This window comes from Agelaius tricolor, unplaced genomic scaffold (assembly GCF_023055355.1).
Source record: "Agelaius tricolor isolate 1412-34295 unplaced genomic scaffold, bAgeTri1.0.p SCAF_11, whole genome shotgun sequence".
NCBI lineage: Eukaryota > Metazoa > Chordata > Aves > Passeriformes > Icteridae > Agelaius > Agelaius tricolor.
The window spans coordinates 25645007-25659125 of record NW_027269271.1 but is presented as its reverse complement, the minus strand read 5'-3'; the positions used below and the strand labels follow the sequence as shown (position 1 = coordinate 25659125).

Sequence of the window (14119 nt, the reverse complement as noted above, 5' to 3'; positions counted from 1 at the left end):
TGTGGAGGATTGATAGCTATCCTCTCCTTATCCAAATCTGATAAACCTCACTAAGCCTATCCACTGATACTCTGTTAACATTCCCATTTCTTCTCTGGTTAGAATCCTCCTTTCTCTGTTTCCTCTTATCTCAGCAGCACACAGTATCCTGACCACTTCAGACCCCTTCTTCTCTTTGTTTTGTTAATTTAATCTCTGCACTCAGTTTTTATTCTCATTTTATAAGAAGCTTCAGCACTGCCTGTCACCAGCAGCCCCTTGGAGCACAGCACCCTGTCACAGAGGCTGCACTCCTCACAGAGCTGACCAGCCTGTCTATAAATAACACATCTTGCTGGGTAAATGTTTGGAAGGGGATTTATTTGTGCTCAGAATAATTTCTGTGGTGAGAGCCTGCATGTGCAATAAACAAGTGGATGATGACTTGAAGATGGTGTGAGTGAGGGCATCCAGAAGAAAAACCCCTAAGCTCTTTCTAAATCCATGTTAATAAACCTACTGCTGCAACCTCATGTGACACTTCAAAAATCTTTTAACTGTGTATACTCTTGCTGTTTGATAGGAATAACTGGCTCTTGGATTTATAATTCTTCAAGAGGATTTAATATGGAGTTTATGAACCTTATTTATGCCTGCATTTCTGCATTGGTAGTTTGTACCAGTTAGAAGATTGTGCTGGTATCCAGGAGCAAAGCTTGGTTGTGCTGAGGCTGTGCAGGAACCTGTCCCTGTGTCAGGATGTTCACAGCCCAAGTTAGGGGAGGATCTCCTGCAGGAGAGGACAGTAAAGATCATGGTGTACAATCATCCAAAACTGTAGGAACAGTGTAGGTGGCTTATGGTTCTTCCTCCTCCAGCAGTTTCCTTCCCAGCTGCTGCTCTGAACCTTGCAATTCTTGCAGGATTTTTCCTCTCAGAATGGTATCATTGCTTTTTGAATCCATGTGAAATACATCCAGTGCAGACACTGGGGGCACAAAGCAGCTCTTCAGAGACCTGGGGACAAAAGTAGAGAAGCTGAACAAGGAGACAATGGTGTGATTTTCAGCCTGTGGAAGAACTTGTCAAGGAAGCAATGGAAACTGAAATTCTTTCACCTGCAATGGATAAAGCACCAGTGGTCAGGGATCCAGATTTGTGTCTGCACAGGCTGTAGTTGCACCAGGGGTTAACTGCAGATATTAAACCTTGCACATAGGTACTTAAGTGCCTGTCTGCCTAAATAATTGACTTCCAACAGACAGGCTTTAAGAACACTACTGACTTCCAGTGCACAAACAATTTTTGAAAATGCAGATATCTTCCTTTTTAAAATAAGACCATATAAAAAGAAAAATATTATTTTTTCAGTTTTTGGAGCACAAGTAATTTGAGTCTTCACAATATCAGGTGTGTTGTAGTCATAGGTCAGGGTTAGTAGCCTTGAATTTGCTGGCTTGGAGGTGCTGGCAGCCTCCTTATTTCCCTGATGAAAGTTTTCTGCTCCCAGTGCACCCAACCTTTGTCACAATGGATTGGAGAAGCTTAGGACTGAGTTTAGGGAGACTAAAAGAGAAGTTAAATAGGAGAGGCTGTAATTAAAGCAACACAACTCAGGGTCCATCTGGACTTGGCTAACTACTGCAGAACTTGTTAAATCTCTGCTGAGGGAGACAGTAAGCAGTGTTTTGTCAGCTGCTCAGGAATGCAGAGAGCACTCGAGAGAGGCTTTGGAAGAGAGGAGCTGCCATCCTGAAACAGCACTGAGCCCCTTTAGTGCCCACAGGTCTCTCCTGACAGGACTCAGGGATGCTCACAAGGCTCTGGCCCCATCTCTTCTGGCTGTGTCACTGGTTCTCACCTGAACCACTGCTTGCACTCAATATGGAAATTGTGTCTTGCAAATGAGGAGTTGGAAGTGCACCAGTTTCCCCTTTCCCCACAGTCAGATGCAGTGAAATGATGAATTCATTGATATATTGGTAGCAGAATTAGCTATTTATCCATGGTTATCCTCCTAAACTACAAGCACAGACACAGTGATCATGGGGAACTTTTGCAGGCAGTGGACATGCTCACACTAACCTTGTGCAGCTGGCTGAGGTGAGAGCCAGGAATTCCTGCAGGAGCCTCATGCCAGTGACAACCTTGTCACCCAGAGCATCTTCTTTTGGACCCTGGTCTTCAGGCTTTTCATTGCTGACCATGTATCTCAGAATTAGTTCTAGATTTTCAGCCTTATGATGTGATGATATGCCAGATTAAAAGTGAACAGACTGGATAAAGGTTTTTTAAATTCCTAAGGGAAGCCACAGTAAGCATAGGTGTGCTCAGCTGGAACCCTGTGTCCTTGCCATGGCAGCTCACAGGCTTTCCCATGTAAATAGATCATTTACAGGATCCTCAGGTGGTGAACTTCCCACTCCTCCTGGCACAGCTCCAGGCTCATGTGTTACTCTCCAAAAAAGCAGCAGCCCCTCCAAGTGAGGGGTCCTTTTCTTGGAAGGTCCAAGTGCAGAAAACTTAAAGAGTCAGCTCTTGCCAGTGCCCTGGTTAACAGCCCTCGGGTCAGCTGAGAGCCACTGGCTGAAGGCAGAATTTAAAGCAGGCTAAAGCTCTTCATCCCTCCAGCAGATCCACCTGCTGATGAACCAGCTGAAGGAGGGAAACTGCAAAGCTGATTTAAAGTCACCTTCCCCCACTCTGCTCCTGCACCTGTGCTCACATGAAGTGACCTTTCTATTGACAGTTCACTTGTTTTATCATTGTCCTCTAACTATAAAGAGCACCATGTTGTCCCAGCACTCTTTTGTGCAGTAGAAGGTACCTGTATCTTGCATGAGCTAAAGGTATCTGCATTTTGCATGAGCCACACTTCCAGTGATCCCTGCTGGGATTGGACCACACTGATCCAGTCCATTCCAGATCTCCACTGATCCTACTGAGACCTTCTAGCTTGGTGATAATGTAGCACTGATTTTATCTTTCATTGCAGTTTGATTAATGTGTGCTTTTGTCAAAGTTAGTTCTGTTCACTGCCTGTTAATGAATTAACATTCATTATGTGCTGTCCCTCAGTCAGCTCAGAGGGACATCAAACCCAAAGGATCAGATTTTGCCATGCATTCTCCCTGAGAAACCCACCAGTTTTAAAACCCATAGCATCACAGTCATGCCCGTAAAAGAAATATTTATCCACTACCATTATTCATTATTTTAGTATGTGATGAAAAGAAACATGACTGGTCTGAAATTCCTGGCATTTTATGGAGGGTAGCTGTAGCTTCAGTGTACTTGCCATGGTGGAAGAATTTACAATTATTTCCAAGAAGGAAAAAAATTGCTAAATTTAACAAATGCAAGTCTTTCATAAATAAGATAAGGTAGCACAGCAGTGATATCCTCTGGGCTTTACATGATGTTTAATTACTGGACAGCTGGAGGGATTAATGCTTGTGCATTATGCTGTGCCTCTCAGAAATTAAACATGTACAGCTGCCACTTTATCACTGCTTAAAGTATTAGAGCTCCTTCAAAAGCAGTAGTAATTTGCAGAAAAATCCCCATTGTTATTTAGGAAAAATCTCAGCCCATAATCATATTTGTCCTGAGTTCCTTCAGAACAAAATGGCAAGAAGGAAAAGAGATTGGGAGTTACTTTTAATTGCATGCTGACAGGAAAAGTGAAGGTAGCTGCATTTGTAATACATTGGATGCTTGTTGTAATTGAACGTAATTAAACAGTGTGTGAACTTAGGTTAAGGTAAGACAGTCGTGGTGTAAATCCAGCATTAAACCCCAAAGCCTTGCTCTAGGCTGTGCCAGGGCTCTACCTGCAGAGGATGAGGGCTCAATGGCTTTACCTTCCCTGCTGCTGGCTCTTGAGCTGAGGTTATAAAGGAGGATGGGTGGCACATGTGCAAATGGAGCTTCCAGCACCGAGTGGGGCTTTGGGGGTGGCCCTGTGCTGATCCTCCTCACAGAGAAACTGTCCCTATCAGTGTTCCATGAATAATTTATTCTCTAAAGCAGAGTGGAAAACACAATGAAAGCACAAGCTGAAAACAAGACAAGGCAACAGTGGTACTCCTGCAGTGTTGCTGTGGAGGAGCGAGAGGGATGAGCACATTCCCACCCCCACACAGACACATCCTTCACTCCCCAAGGGATCATTGTTCACAGGGGCTGGGAGAGGGCTCTGAAACAGCTGCTTTTATACAAAGATCTGTGGGTAATTAAAACTAAAGCTTAATAATAGTGCTGGACTGCAGGATACCTGTGCACACCCACACAAGCTTTGTCCTGGTGCTCTTTCTGCACTTCAGCTGGAGACACTGGCTCTGATTCTTCTTTCCAAGCTCACATCATACTGGCAGAGGAGCAAGAATTGGCCTGTAATTATGTTTATCTTTTGGGTAGTCTGTCTTTCAACAGTTAGAGCTCCTAGAGTTGAAACAATCAAGGAATTACATCTCTTATTGCCAAATACGTTTGTATTTCATGTCCCTGAAGTGCTTTCTTCATAAGAATGCAGCTCTAATTTTGAGCCTATTCATCCAAAAAGCAAGAATCTGTTTAGTTTTATTCAGGGAAATCTTGCCAATGATGATGCTATGATGGCAGATATGTGGGTAGGAGTTGCATCCTGCAGTGGCCACCAGTACATATGTGTTACACTAATTAACAGTTCTGCTTCCTGAGCATATGATCTGAAGGCTAAATCAAAATCAGTAGCCTGAACTCAGCACAGTCCTACGCAGGAGAGGACCATGTCATGTTTGATGCAAGAGGGAAAAAAAAAAAAGTTGGTTTATGAGTCATATTAACAGATAAAACTAATCTGGAAGTCTAATCCTAGTGGCTGGAATATTCTTTTCATAAAGGATGATATAAGGGTTGGATTAACTTTGCTTTTACATTGCAAAGAAATTTGTTCATTAGATAAAATGTAATGAGAAAGGTTTAGTTCACAATGAACACCAGTTCATTACCCTTTTTTATTCCAATAACTTTAAAATAATTGCTCATGTTGAGCATGTGAGTCCTCATCTCAGCCCAAATCCAGGAAAATGCTGATTTCTATTCCCAAATCATAGAAGCTACAAGGCAAATCCTACTGCCATGGAAATCTCATTGCTGTTAATGTGAGCACAGTCAGCACACAACCCTTACAGGTTTAATTGCAGTGAGTGTCACTCAGTGATTAAATTTTCATTTGAGTAGAAAATCTAATCCTGTTTTTTGAGAAATGATTGCCATTCTTTGCTGGAATTGTGGGTACATAGGTACATTGCCTACATCACATAATAGCTGTGCCCCCTAATTATCACATAACTGCAAACAGTCAGGGGCTGGTTGTTTCCTGAGCAGTCTGTCAGTCTCTCCCCCTCCCAAAATCACCACAGGGGTCTTGTGTTTATGGACTTGGTCATTATAGGATGTGCTTATATTCATAACCTTAGATGGGGCTACACCAAATTCTGCCAATTCCCTTGTTGCATCCTCAGTGCTTCTGTTTTCAGGTACTTCTCCCTTCAGATCAGTTTATGTCTTGCAAACCATTTTATTTCAAAAGCATATTTTAATTGTTATTGGCCTACATTCAAGCTGACTTTGGATCACTGTGAGGCATGGCTGGGTAAACTGGGGAGTTGAGAAGCAAAGCTCTCAGCCTTGCCTGCTTTGTGCTCCAGAAGAGTTAATAGTGCATGTTCCAAATGCAGTGGATGTTTAACAGTGAAGCAAACTGCAAAAAGCAATATCTGCTCTTACAGAAGTTCCCATCAAGCAAAATAAATCAGTGGAAATGGAAATTCTATGGGGCACTGACCTCACTGCTTGCAATGTGAGCTCTGCTTTGTCCCTCACTGCTCAGGTGAGTTCAAACCTGTGAGTCAGCAACCTCCAGGACTCCCTGCTTAGTTCTGGCAGCAACTTATAAATTACTTGACTGATTCTGGGGAAATGGCTCAGCTTTCCCACTGGTTAAACTGGAACTATCCCTGTGCTTGGAATGGGTAAGGGTAAAGAGAAAGTGGCAGGCCAGTGACATTGCTGTGGAGCCATGGGCTGGAGTTCCTTCCTTTCCCTCATTTCCCAAGAATAAACCCAATTGTGCTGTCATTTGCCAATGTGATTGGAGTGTAGCCTTTAGGATTCTGATGAAGTCTCTCCTGAGCTGGACACAAAGAAAACAGTGGGGAAAACAGGCAGGTCGTGTCCCTGTCAGCAGATGAGCAGGGAGTGGGAACCTGCCCAGTGGGTGGAAGGTGACATCCGTGGATGGGCTTTTCCTGGCAAAGTGTCTGTGATTTAAACTGCACAATGGCAAAATTAAATCGTGGCTGTGCAGAAAAGGCCGTGCACAGAAATTCTGTGCAGAAAATTCATGACCACAGGGAGTCCTGCTGAATCCAAGAGGTCTCTGTGTGCAGTAATGTGGGATTTGTGTGCACTGTCCCAGGACTAAGCCCTGCTCAGGAATGCCCTGCTCAGGAATGCCCTGTTCTGCTTGCTGAACCTTCATATAGTCCTCAGAAATACAAAATTTTGTGTGATAATATTAGAGCAGATGTTAGTTTAATGGCTGTTATCAGATGTTTCTAAGGGATTTGCCAAATTGGTATAATTTGTAAAATTGCCATTTTAATAAGCAAGTCATGTCTAAGGCAATAGGCGTGAGCTTGTCCTGTACAGGCTCCAATTTTCAAAGTCAGGAAAGAAATTCACCAGACACTTCACAGCACATTTGTTTTCCAGTTAAATTTTGGCTAGTACTGAACATCTCCAGTCTGATTCAGCTGATTATATTCCAGTCAGAATATAAAAGAGTAATAATAATGTCTTTATCCTCATGAATCCCTGTGGGGTGTCTTGGATGGTCACAAAAGCAGGACAGTATTAATCTTTGGTATTCTGATCATCCATTTTTCTCTTTCAAGCTGCTTTATTTTACCCTTAAACCCCCTACACTGGATTCACTTGTTCTTATTTTGAGGTAATTTTCAGTCATTTAGCCAGAAGAACATCTGATAAACTTCCTAACCCTTTCCTGGTTTGAAGGAAAATTGAGGAGACCGCAGGTAGGAGTTGTAATCTTATTGGACATACATAAAATTAATGACAGAGTGCAGAGTGTGCATAACTTTGTATATAAACTGCTTCTCTCTGTAAATTGGGGGTCATAATTAATTCTATTTCCAGATAATTAAACCACTTGGAATGAATATATGGATCTCAGGAAATACATTCTAAATCACCAAATACATTTTTGAACCAACTATTATTTGTCAGCAGGGGCTTTGGCATCTGGTTGCTGGGTTATAATTAACTAATACTATGCAAATAGTGCTGCAGAGAATGGGAAAATGACTGATTTGTGTTTGAGGGCAGCGTGTGACAAAGGCAGGCAGCACATGCAAATATTCATTTGCAGGAGTGCGTGAGATGGCTCCTTAGCTCCATTAGTGCCTGGAACAATATCAGGAATTACTATTCCTGCTGCAGCCTCCATCTAGATGGGCTTTTCGGTATCAATCACCATGGCAACAACCACTGGTGGGAGTGAGGCTGCAATTCCGCTGCATTATTCCCTCCATGGGAGGCCTGTCATTTTTTCAGAGCAATGAGCTTCAAGGTCATCTTCATTTACCTCCATCTCTTTTGCTGTCCTTCCTGGAGGGCAGCTTTCCATGGGAAACTTGTCCTTCCAGGCACGAATCCGTGCTTTAAAGACTGGCATTTGACAGAAGATCTGTATGAAATATTCAGGTATCTGGTAAGCAATTGCCTGCAGGCAAAATAAATAATTTAGACAGAATTAAACCTGAAAATAAATACTAGTTAAGCAAAACCAACATGCTGACAGTGCTGGTAACTGGGACTTCCAACATAATCTACCTTGTCTGCCCTCTGTGACCTCCTCATCCATGGCCCAGCTCAGAGATTGGCTCCTGTGGGCTGGGGGAGCTGAGTTTGCATTTGGGACACAAAGCATGGGCAGATGGAGCTCAGGAATTCCACCCCTCAGCCCTGCAGAACTCAAGTCCTAAATCTCAGAGCCTGGGAGAGTTTCTCAAGTCCAGCAGCCTCCCCTGCCAGTGTTGAAGCAGCCATGGATCAGCAGCAGATCTCTCCCTCCCTGATGCAAATGTTGGTATGCACAAATCATCCTTTGCCTGCTTTAGAAGATCCATTATCAGATTTAAACAAACATAAATTTTCAGACACATTTTTAAAGTTGCTTTGGGGACAGTGTCAGAAAAATACAGTGTAATAATTCATCTTATCTTGTCTTCAGCATCAGTGGATAATTGCTGCTATCCACTTTACCACAAATTTTACCAAATAATTATCATTATTTAAGCCATTCATGTAATTTCAAGTGGAAATGGCTCTTTTGGAGGAGAGATGAATTAAATACCTGAGTCTTACTGAAAAGCTATAAAATCTTTAATAAGAGATTAGCAATGACAGCAGTTATAGTCCATTGTACATAATTCTCAGCTCTGGGTAATGATGGACATACCATTTATTTCATTTTTTCAATTTTATCTAGATTTGAGGATCCATGCTTGGTAGAGCTGTCCATTGTAGAAATATTATGTACAAATATACATCTCTTTGAAATAACAATTTTTTTATGAGCACTCTGTGTTTTTAGAGAATTCTACATCTTGAGAGCATTCTGCTTTTTTTCTAAAATCACTTAAAAAGCATGTGGCAGAATTATCTGAATTTTTTGGCTCCATGCCTGAGCTAAGAGTGTCCCTGCTGCACCAGACTCTCACTAAAGCCTCTGGCTAAATCCTGGCTCTGGGCAGTAGAGAACCAGCCAGCACTGAAACACTAACTCCACAACTGCAATCTCTCTGATCTTCTGTTATTTTATTATTTTTAACTTCCTCTATCCCAAGGCTGCTTCTGCTCTGCTCTCCTCAAGAGAAGTGACAAGAGTGCAGCTGCAGGCTGTGAGGCAAAATCTGTGACAGTTGTGCTCTACAGAGTGGCACACAGCACAGGGCAAACACTAATGCAGAATACCTCTGGTATATTTTGTCTATAGGCAAAATCACCTCTACATAATCACTTATGTGTGATATTTTACTTCCTGAAACTGTGAAGAACCTTTTAACATTACAGTGCTCTGCAGTAAACTGCTGTTAGAGTTATGCTTTGAAGACTGATGGTTAAACACATCTTTACAAACATTTCCAAGATTTCTACTGGGATCACTCATGTTTGAAGTAGGTTTTGCACCTTAGAGTACAAAATTTATTAATTTCTTCTGTGCTAAAGAAAGCAAATTATTATTTGATTCCTTGGTCTTAAGTGAATCAGCCTACAATAGGATAGGCAGCGAATTTGGAGAATGCAAACAAATTGCTCAAGTCAAAAAACACCCCAGTGATCATTTAATTACTGCTGGCACATTTTCTACTGAAATGCTCTGGAGGCAAGGAAATACTGTAGTGATGAGCCTGCGAGCTACCCTGGCAGATTGATGGAAGGGGGTGTGAGGTAAGCTGTAAGCTGTCCCTCAGGCTTTGCTGCCCGTGCCCACCTCTGCAGGTGCTGGGAACTCTGGGGTTCCTTATGGGGCTCTCGGCGGCGCCTCTGCCCTGGCACAGCTCAGCTGCAGCCCAGCCTGACCCTGCCCTGCCCTGAGGGTCTCAGCTGGCAGCCAGGGAGGATGAGGGAAGGGCAGGGGTCTTGGGGCACTCTCTGCCCTGCATGGCAGCAGCAGGGCACGGGAGGGGTGGATGAGTGTGACTGGTGTGACCCACAAGGAACTGCTCGATCCCGAGAGGGGAGTTACCAACAGCCAACCTGCCCTGCTTGCTCCTGGAGAGAGAGCTTGTAGTCTCTGGTGCTGGCATCACACTGAACTTAATTTTTAAAAAGAAATAAAATAATCATGACCGTGCAATTTTCTAGCTAGCAATTCTTAGGCTTCACTGAGGAAGTCCTCATGAGAGGTTACAAAAGCTGAACTGCTTCTGCTTCCTGGCTGTGATTATCAGTAATTTTATATCTGTACTGGGATTTCTGGGTGCAAAGGAGGAGCTTTTGTGCAAACTTCCATTGTTTGTATCCCACTCCTATGTTTATCAGTCGCTAATTTGCCAATGCAGCAGATTTCTGAAGGGAAACATGTACAAACAGGAGGAGGGGTGGAGGTGGGACCAGGGAAACAACGAAGGGAAAAAGAGGGGCTCATTACAGTTGGTGGAAAGGAAATTTATGCACATTTGGAATGTGCAAATCATTACAATCTTGCCCAAACGCTAAGGATCAAAGAACTATGCAAGATTTTGCTCTCTGATCTGTTTCTGAGATTCATCAAAATAATGCCAGAAAAGCAATTTCTTCTTCTCAGCCTTAATCTGTTACGGAAGCTGTACATAGCCATAGAAATATTCCTGTTTTCCCACTACCATTTTAAAATGGATTGGTAAGATGCTAACTGTTACCTTGAATTTCCACTTTATGGAGGAATGTTGCATATGCAGTTCTGTGTAATGGCTCCTCTGAAGACAGTGTGAAGTTCTATAGCTGTGTACTCATCAGCAGGGCTAATAGATGATTTCTAGTCATGGGGTAAGGATAGAGAAATCTGCTGGATGGAGATAAAGAGCAGAATTTGGGTGATATTTAGAGCATTTTAATGGTCTCAAGTTTGCCATGAAAAAGAGGAAGCTTTTTAGATGCTTCTCCACCAGACTGTGCTTGTATTTCAGGTCCTTATGTGAAGGATTTGCCTCCTAGTATTAGTTCCTTCTGTTGGGAGAGGAGAAGCTCTGGCTGTTCCAAGGGACAGGCGCCTGTTGAGGGCATCTCAGTATCTAAAACCCCTTACCAAGTGCAGAAGGAGCCGAGCAGCTCCTTTGGTGCCTTGCTCTGTTGCATTCCATGATTGGTGCCAAGTGGGGCAGCTGAGATTCTCTAACACTTCTCCCTTCTGGAGAGAGCCTGGGTCCTGGCCAGTGCATGGCAGCATTGCAGCAAGGAAGGCAATCCTCTTTCTCCTCTAGTTAGGTGGATTGCTGTGCTCTAACATCTGGAAAACCTGGGGCTAAATGGGACAGAGCACAGGGCAGGAGGGGAGAGGTGTGTGTATATATATAAATGTGTGTGTGTGTATTCACATTCTGATGTAAAATGAGAGGCTGCTTAGGTTATCAGGCAGAGCCCAGCAAGTTTGCCAGACAGAATGTAATTAGGCATCTGTGCAAGTGGACATGTTCTTAAATGCTGGATAAATACAGCTTTATTCCCAGGTATAAATCAGACATCATATTGCAGTAGAATCCCACTGTGTTCCTGTCACTGGCTGAAATTTGGGATATGACAGGTCTTTTAGAGGGATTCTGCTGCTTTCCAGGTGCAATTGCCATTGCAGAGATTGGTACTATCTAAACTGTGTGGTGTAGTGTAGGGGCTCTGCAGATATAGCAGTAAGTAGCTCTGCTTCTGAAGACAAAAAAATTCCCAAGTATAATGTTAAAAAAAAAATTATTGCAATGTATATGCATTTATATTTATTGTAATTTATCAAAGCCATACTTCCCTGAAGAGGGCTGAAACTGCAGAAGAATTCTTTTGTAAGTAACTACTTCAAAGTACTTATGGAGAATTTCTTCCATGGTTTTGGCTCCCCTATGCCTTGATGGCATAAAGTGACTTCGAACTGCACTTTGTTGGAGTACCTGAAAGTTTAATTTGAGCAGGCATCTCTGGTTCAGCTGTCCATTAGGCTTGCAGAGGAGAGTGCTCCACTCAGCTTCTATCTGACAAGCGCCTCATTTGTATGTTAATGTTGAGTTGTGATTTCCAGGGAAGGCATTCAGCGTGTTGTAAAGGGCCTTACTGGCAGATTGTAGCTAAATTGATGCTCGACTCACTAAATATTTACCCTACACATCCCACTTAATATGTCCAAAACCAGGCATACTGTGAAATCCTGAAACCTGATTCTGTGCTTATGAAAGTCAGGAAGCTGGTAATGTCAGCGTGGAGCCAAGCAGAACCCCGGCGCTGCCAGCACGGCCCCACACGGCCCCAGCCTCTCCCTGCAACCTTCCCATTCTCAGGCCCATTCCCATCCCGTTCTGTGCTGCTGCTCCTGCCTGGGGCTCCCCTGGCTGCTCCTCAGTGCCAGGACAGCGCTGCCCAGGCTCTCCACCCGCAGTTCCCACAGCCCTGCTGCCCCTGCTTCTCCAGGGCTGCCGTGCTCCCCAGAGGACGCATCCTGACGCAGCTGAGGAGCGCTGTGGCCTCACCGGCTCCTTGCCGCGTGGTAACCACTGGGAGAAATGTTTGGGGTAGGACAGCCCTGGTAATGCCTTTGTGCCTCCTGTGCCCTCAGACACCCCAAATGTGCTAAAGCTGGGCCAGAGGTGAGGGCGGGGTCGGAGACCTCCCAGCTCACCTGTTTGTTTTTATTCCCAAGCCTGTTCTCCCAACGAGTTCCAGTGCAGTAACAAGTCGTGCATCTCCATCATCTTCGTGTGCGACGGCGACAACGACTGCGGGGACGGCAGCGACGAAAGGAAATGCTCCCCTCTGACCTGCAACCCCAACGAGTTCCAGTGCAACAACAGCGTGTGCATCCCGGAGCTGTGGGTGTGCGACAACCAGCCCGACTGCGAGGACCAGTCCGACGAGTCCATGGAGAAGTGCGGCTACGACACCAAGGCCCTGAACACGTGCGCGGCCCACGAGTTCCAGTGCGGGAACGGAGAGTGCATCCACCTCAACTGGAAGTGTGACGGGGACGAGGACTGCAAGGACAAGTCCGATGAGCAGGACTGCCGTGAGTGTCTGCAGGCAGGGCCAGGGCTCTCTGGGCGGGGGGGAAGGGCCAGGAGGCTGCTGTGGGCTCTGTTTGAAGGCAAGGCTTTGATGTCTGAGCGGCAGCTGTGCCAGACAAGGAGCTCTTGTGTCCCACATGACGTGGCTGGGTGCCCAGCCCAGCAGGGTCAGGTGTATTCCACACTCCTTTTGTGCTTTTTCCTTGAGAATCCAGAGAGGAGGTGTAAGAGCTGTTGGATGGTACTGTGCCTCAGAAGAGTTCTGTTTCACTAGAAAGACAAGGAGTGAAAAGTGGAAAAAATGTTCAAAGCCCTCAGGCTGCATGGTGGGGTCAGAGCCTGGGGGTTAGAAGCTGCTATGCTAAAGGGAATATATGATCAGCAGAAAAAAATAATTCATTTTCTGCCTCTGAAGTTGGAGTGTACTGAACAAGGCAGTCAAGAGAAGTACCTCTGAAGAATCCAGTTTGAAATGCATTTTGAGCTTAGCTTGATAAAGGCAGAGAGCTAATAAATAATGGATTTCTTTTCAGCTGGCTTTATGCATGTAACAAGCTGGTGTTGGTATGTGTGGTATTTTGAATGTTTCATCCATTTTTAGGCACTAAACTGTTCAAGCTGGTCACTTACCTGAGGAGGGAGAGAGAAGGAAACAAGAGCAAAATGTTTTGCTAGAATATTCATATGACAAGATTGAAATTAAATATTTACATAGCTGTTTATATTTAGCAGCTCTGACATTGGGCCACCTCTGGGGAGGAAGGCATCAACCAGCTGCAAACCCAGGGATTTTTGCAGGGTATCTAAGAAAATGTATCACTTTTGCCAGCACCATCTTTTCATACCCATGACAACACCAAGGCCAGGCTGGTGAGCAGCAGTGTGGGAGAGCCCTTCAAGGAACTGGGGATCAGATTTCTTTCCAGGTGTAAATTCAGTGGCTTCTTTAGCAAGAGAAGGATGTGGTGAATCCTAGAACCACTGTTTTCTCTGCAGGAGAGCAGAGGCATGAGCCACAGGTTACCCTGGAGCTGCTGTGCCTTTAAAATTGCCAAGGACTCTTTTAAGAGAGGCGAGAGCTGAATAGGAGAAGCCAAAATGTTTTGTTAGGAAGAGAGCAGCTCTGGCTGCTGGGTACCAGGCTGTCAGCCTCTCCCAAGGAGGGGTGGGTTAGGTAGGCTGTCTTTTCCTTCCTCTCCAAGAAGGTGCTGAAGTTGCTGACAGAGCTCTGGGGCAGCAGGTACCCAGGCAGTGCTGCCAGGCTCTGAAGGACCATGGGGACCGTGGAGTCAGGAGACAGAGCTGGTTCCTGGCTCTGTTTCAGGAGG

The 14119-nt window shown here is 44.5% G+C and overlaps 1 protein-coding gene across 3 annotated transcripts in view; it reads left to right on the top strand.

The window, feature by feature from the left end:
- The window catches only part of LRP8 (LDL receptor related protein 8), a 171179-nt gene that overhangs the window by 134835 nt on the left and 22225 nt on the right, over positions 1-14119 (top strand). For all 3 annotated transcript variants that reach the window (XM_071436758.1, XM_071436757.1, XM_071436759.1), the window contains one exon: positions 12431-12793. In XM_071436758.1, coding sequence (XP_071292859.1) covers positions 12431-12793 — 363 coding nt within the window. The remainder of the gene's footprint in view (positions 1-12430; positions 12794-14119) is intronic.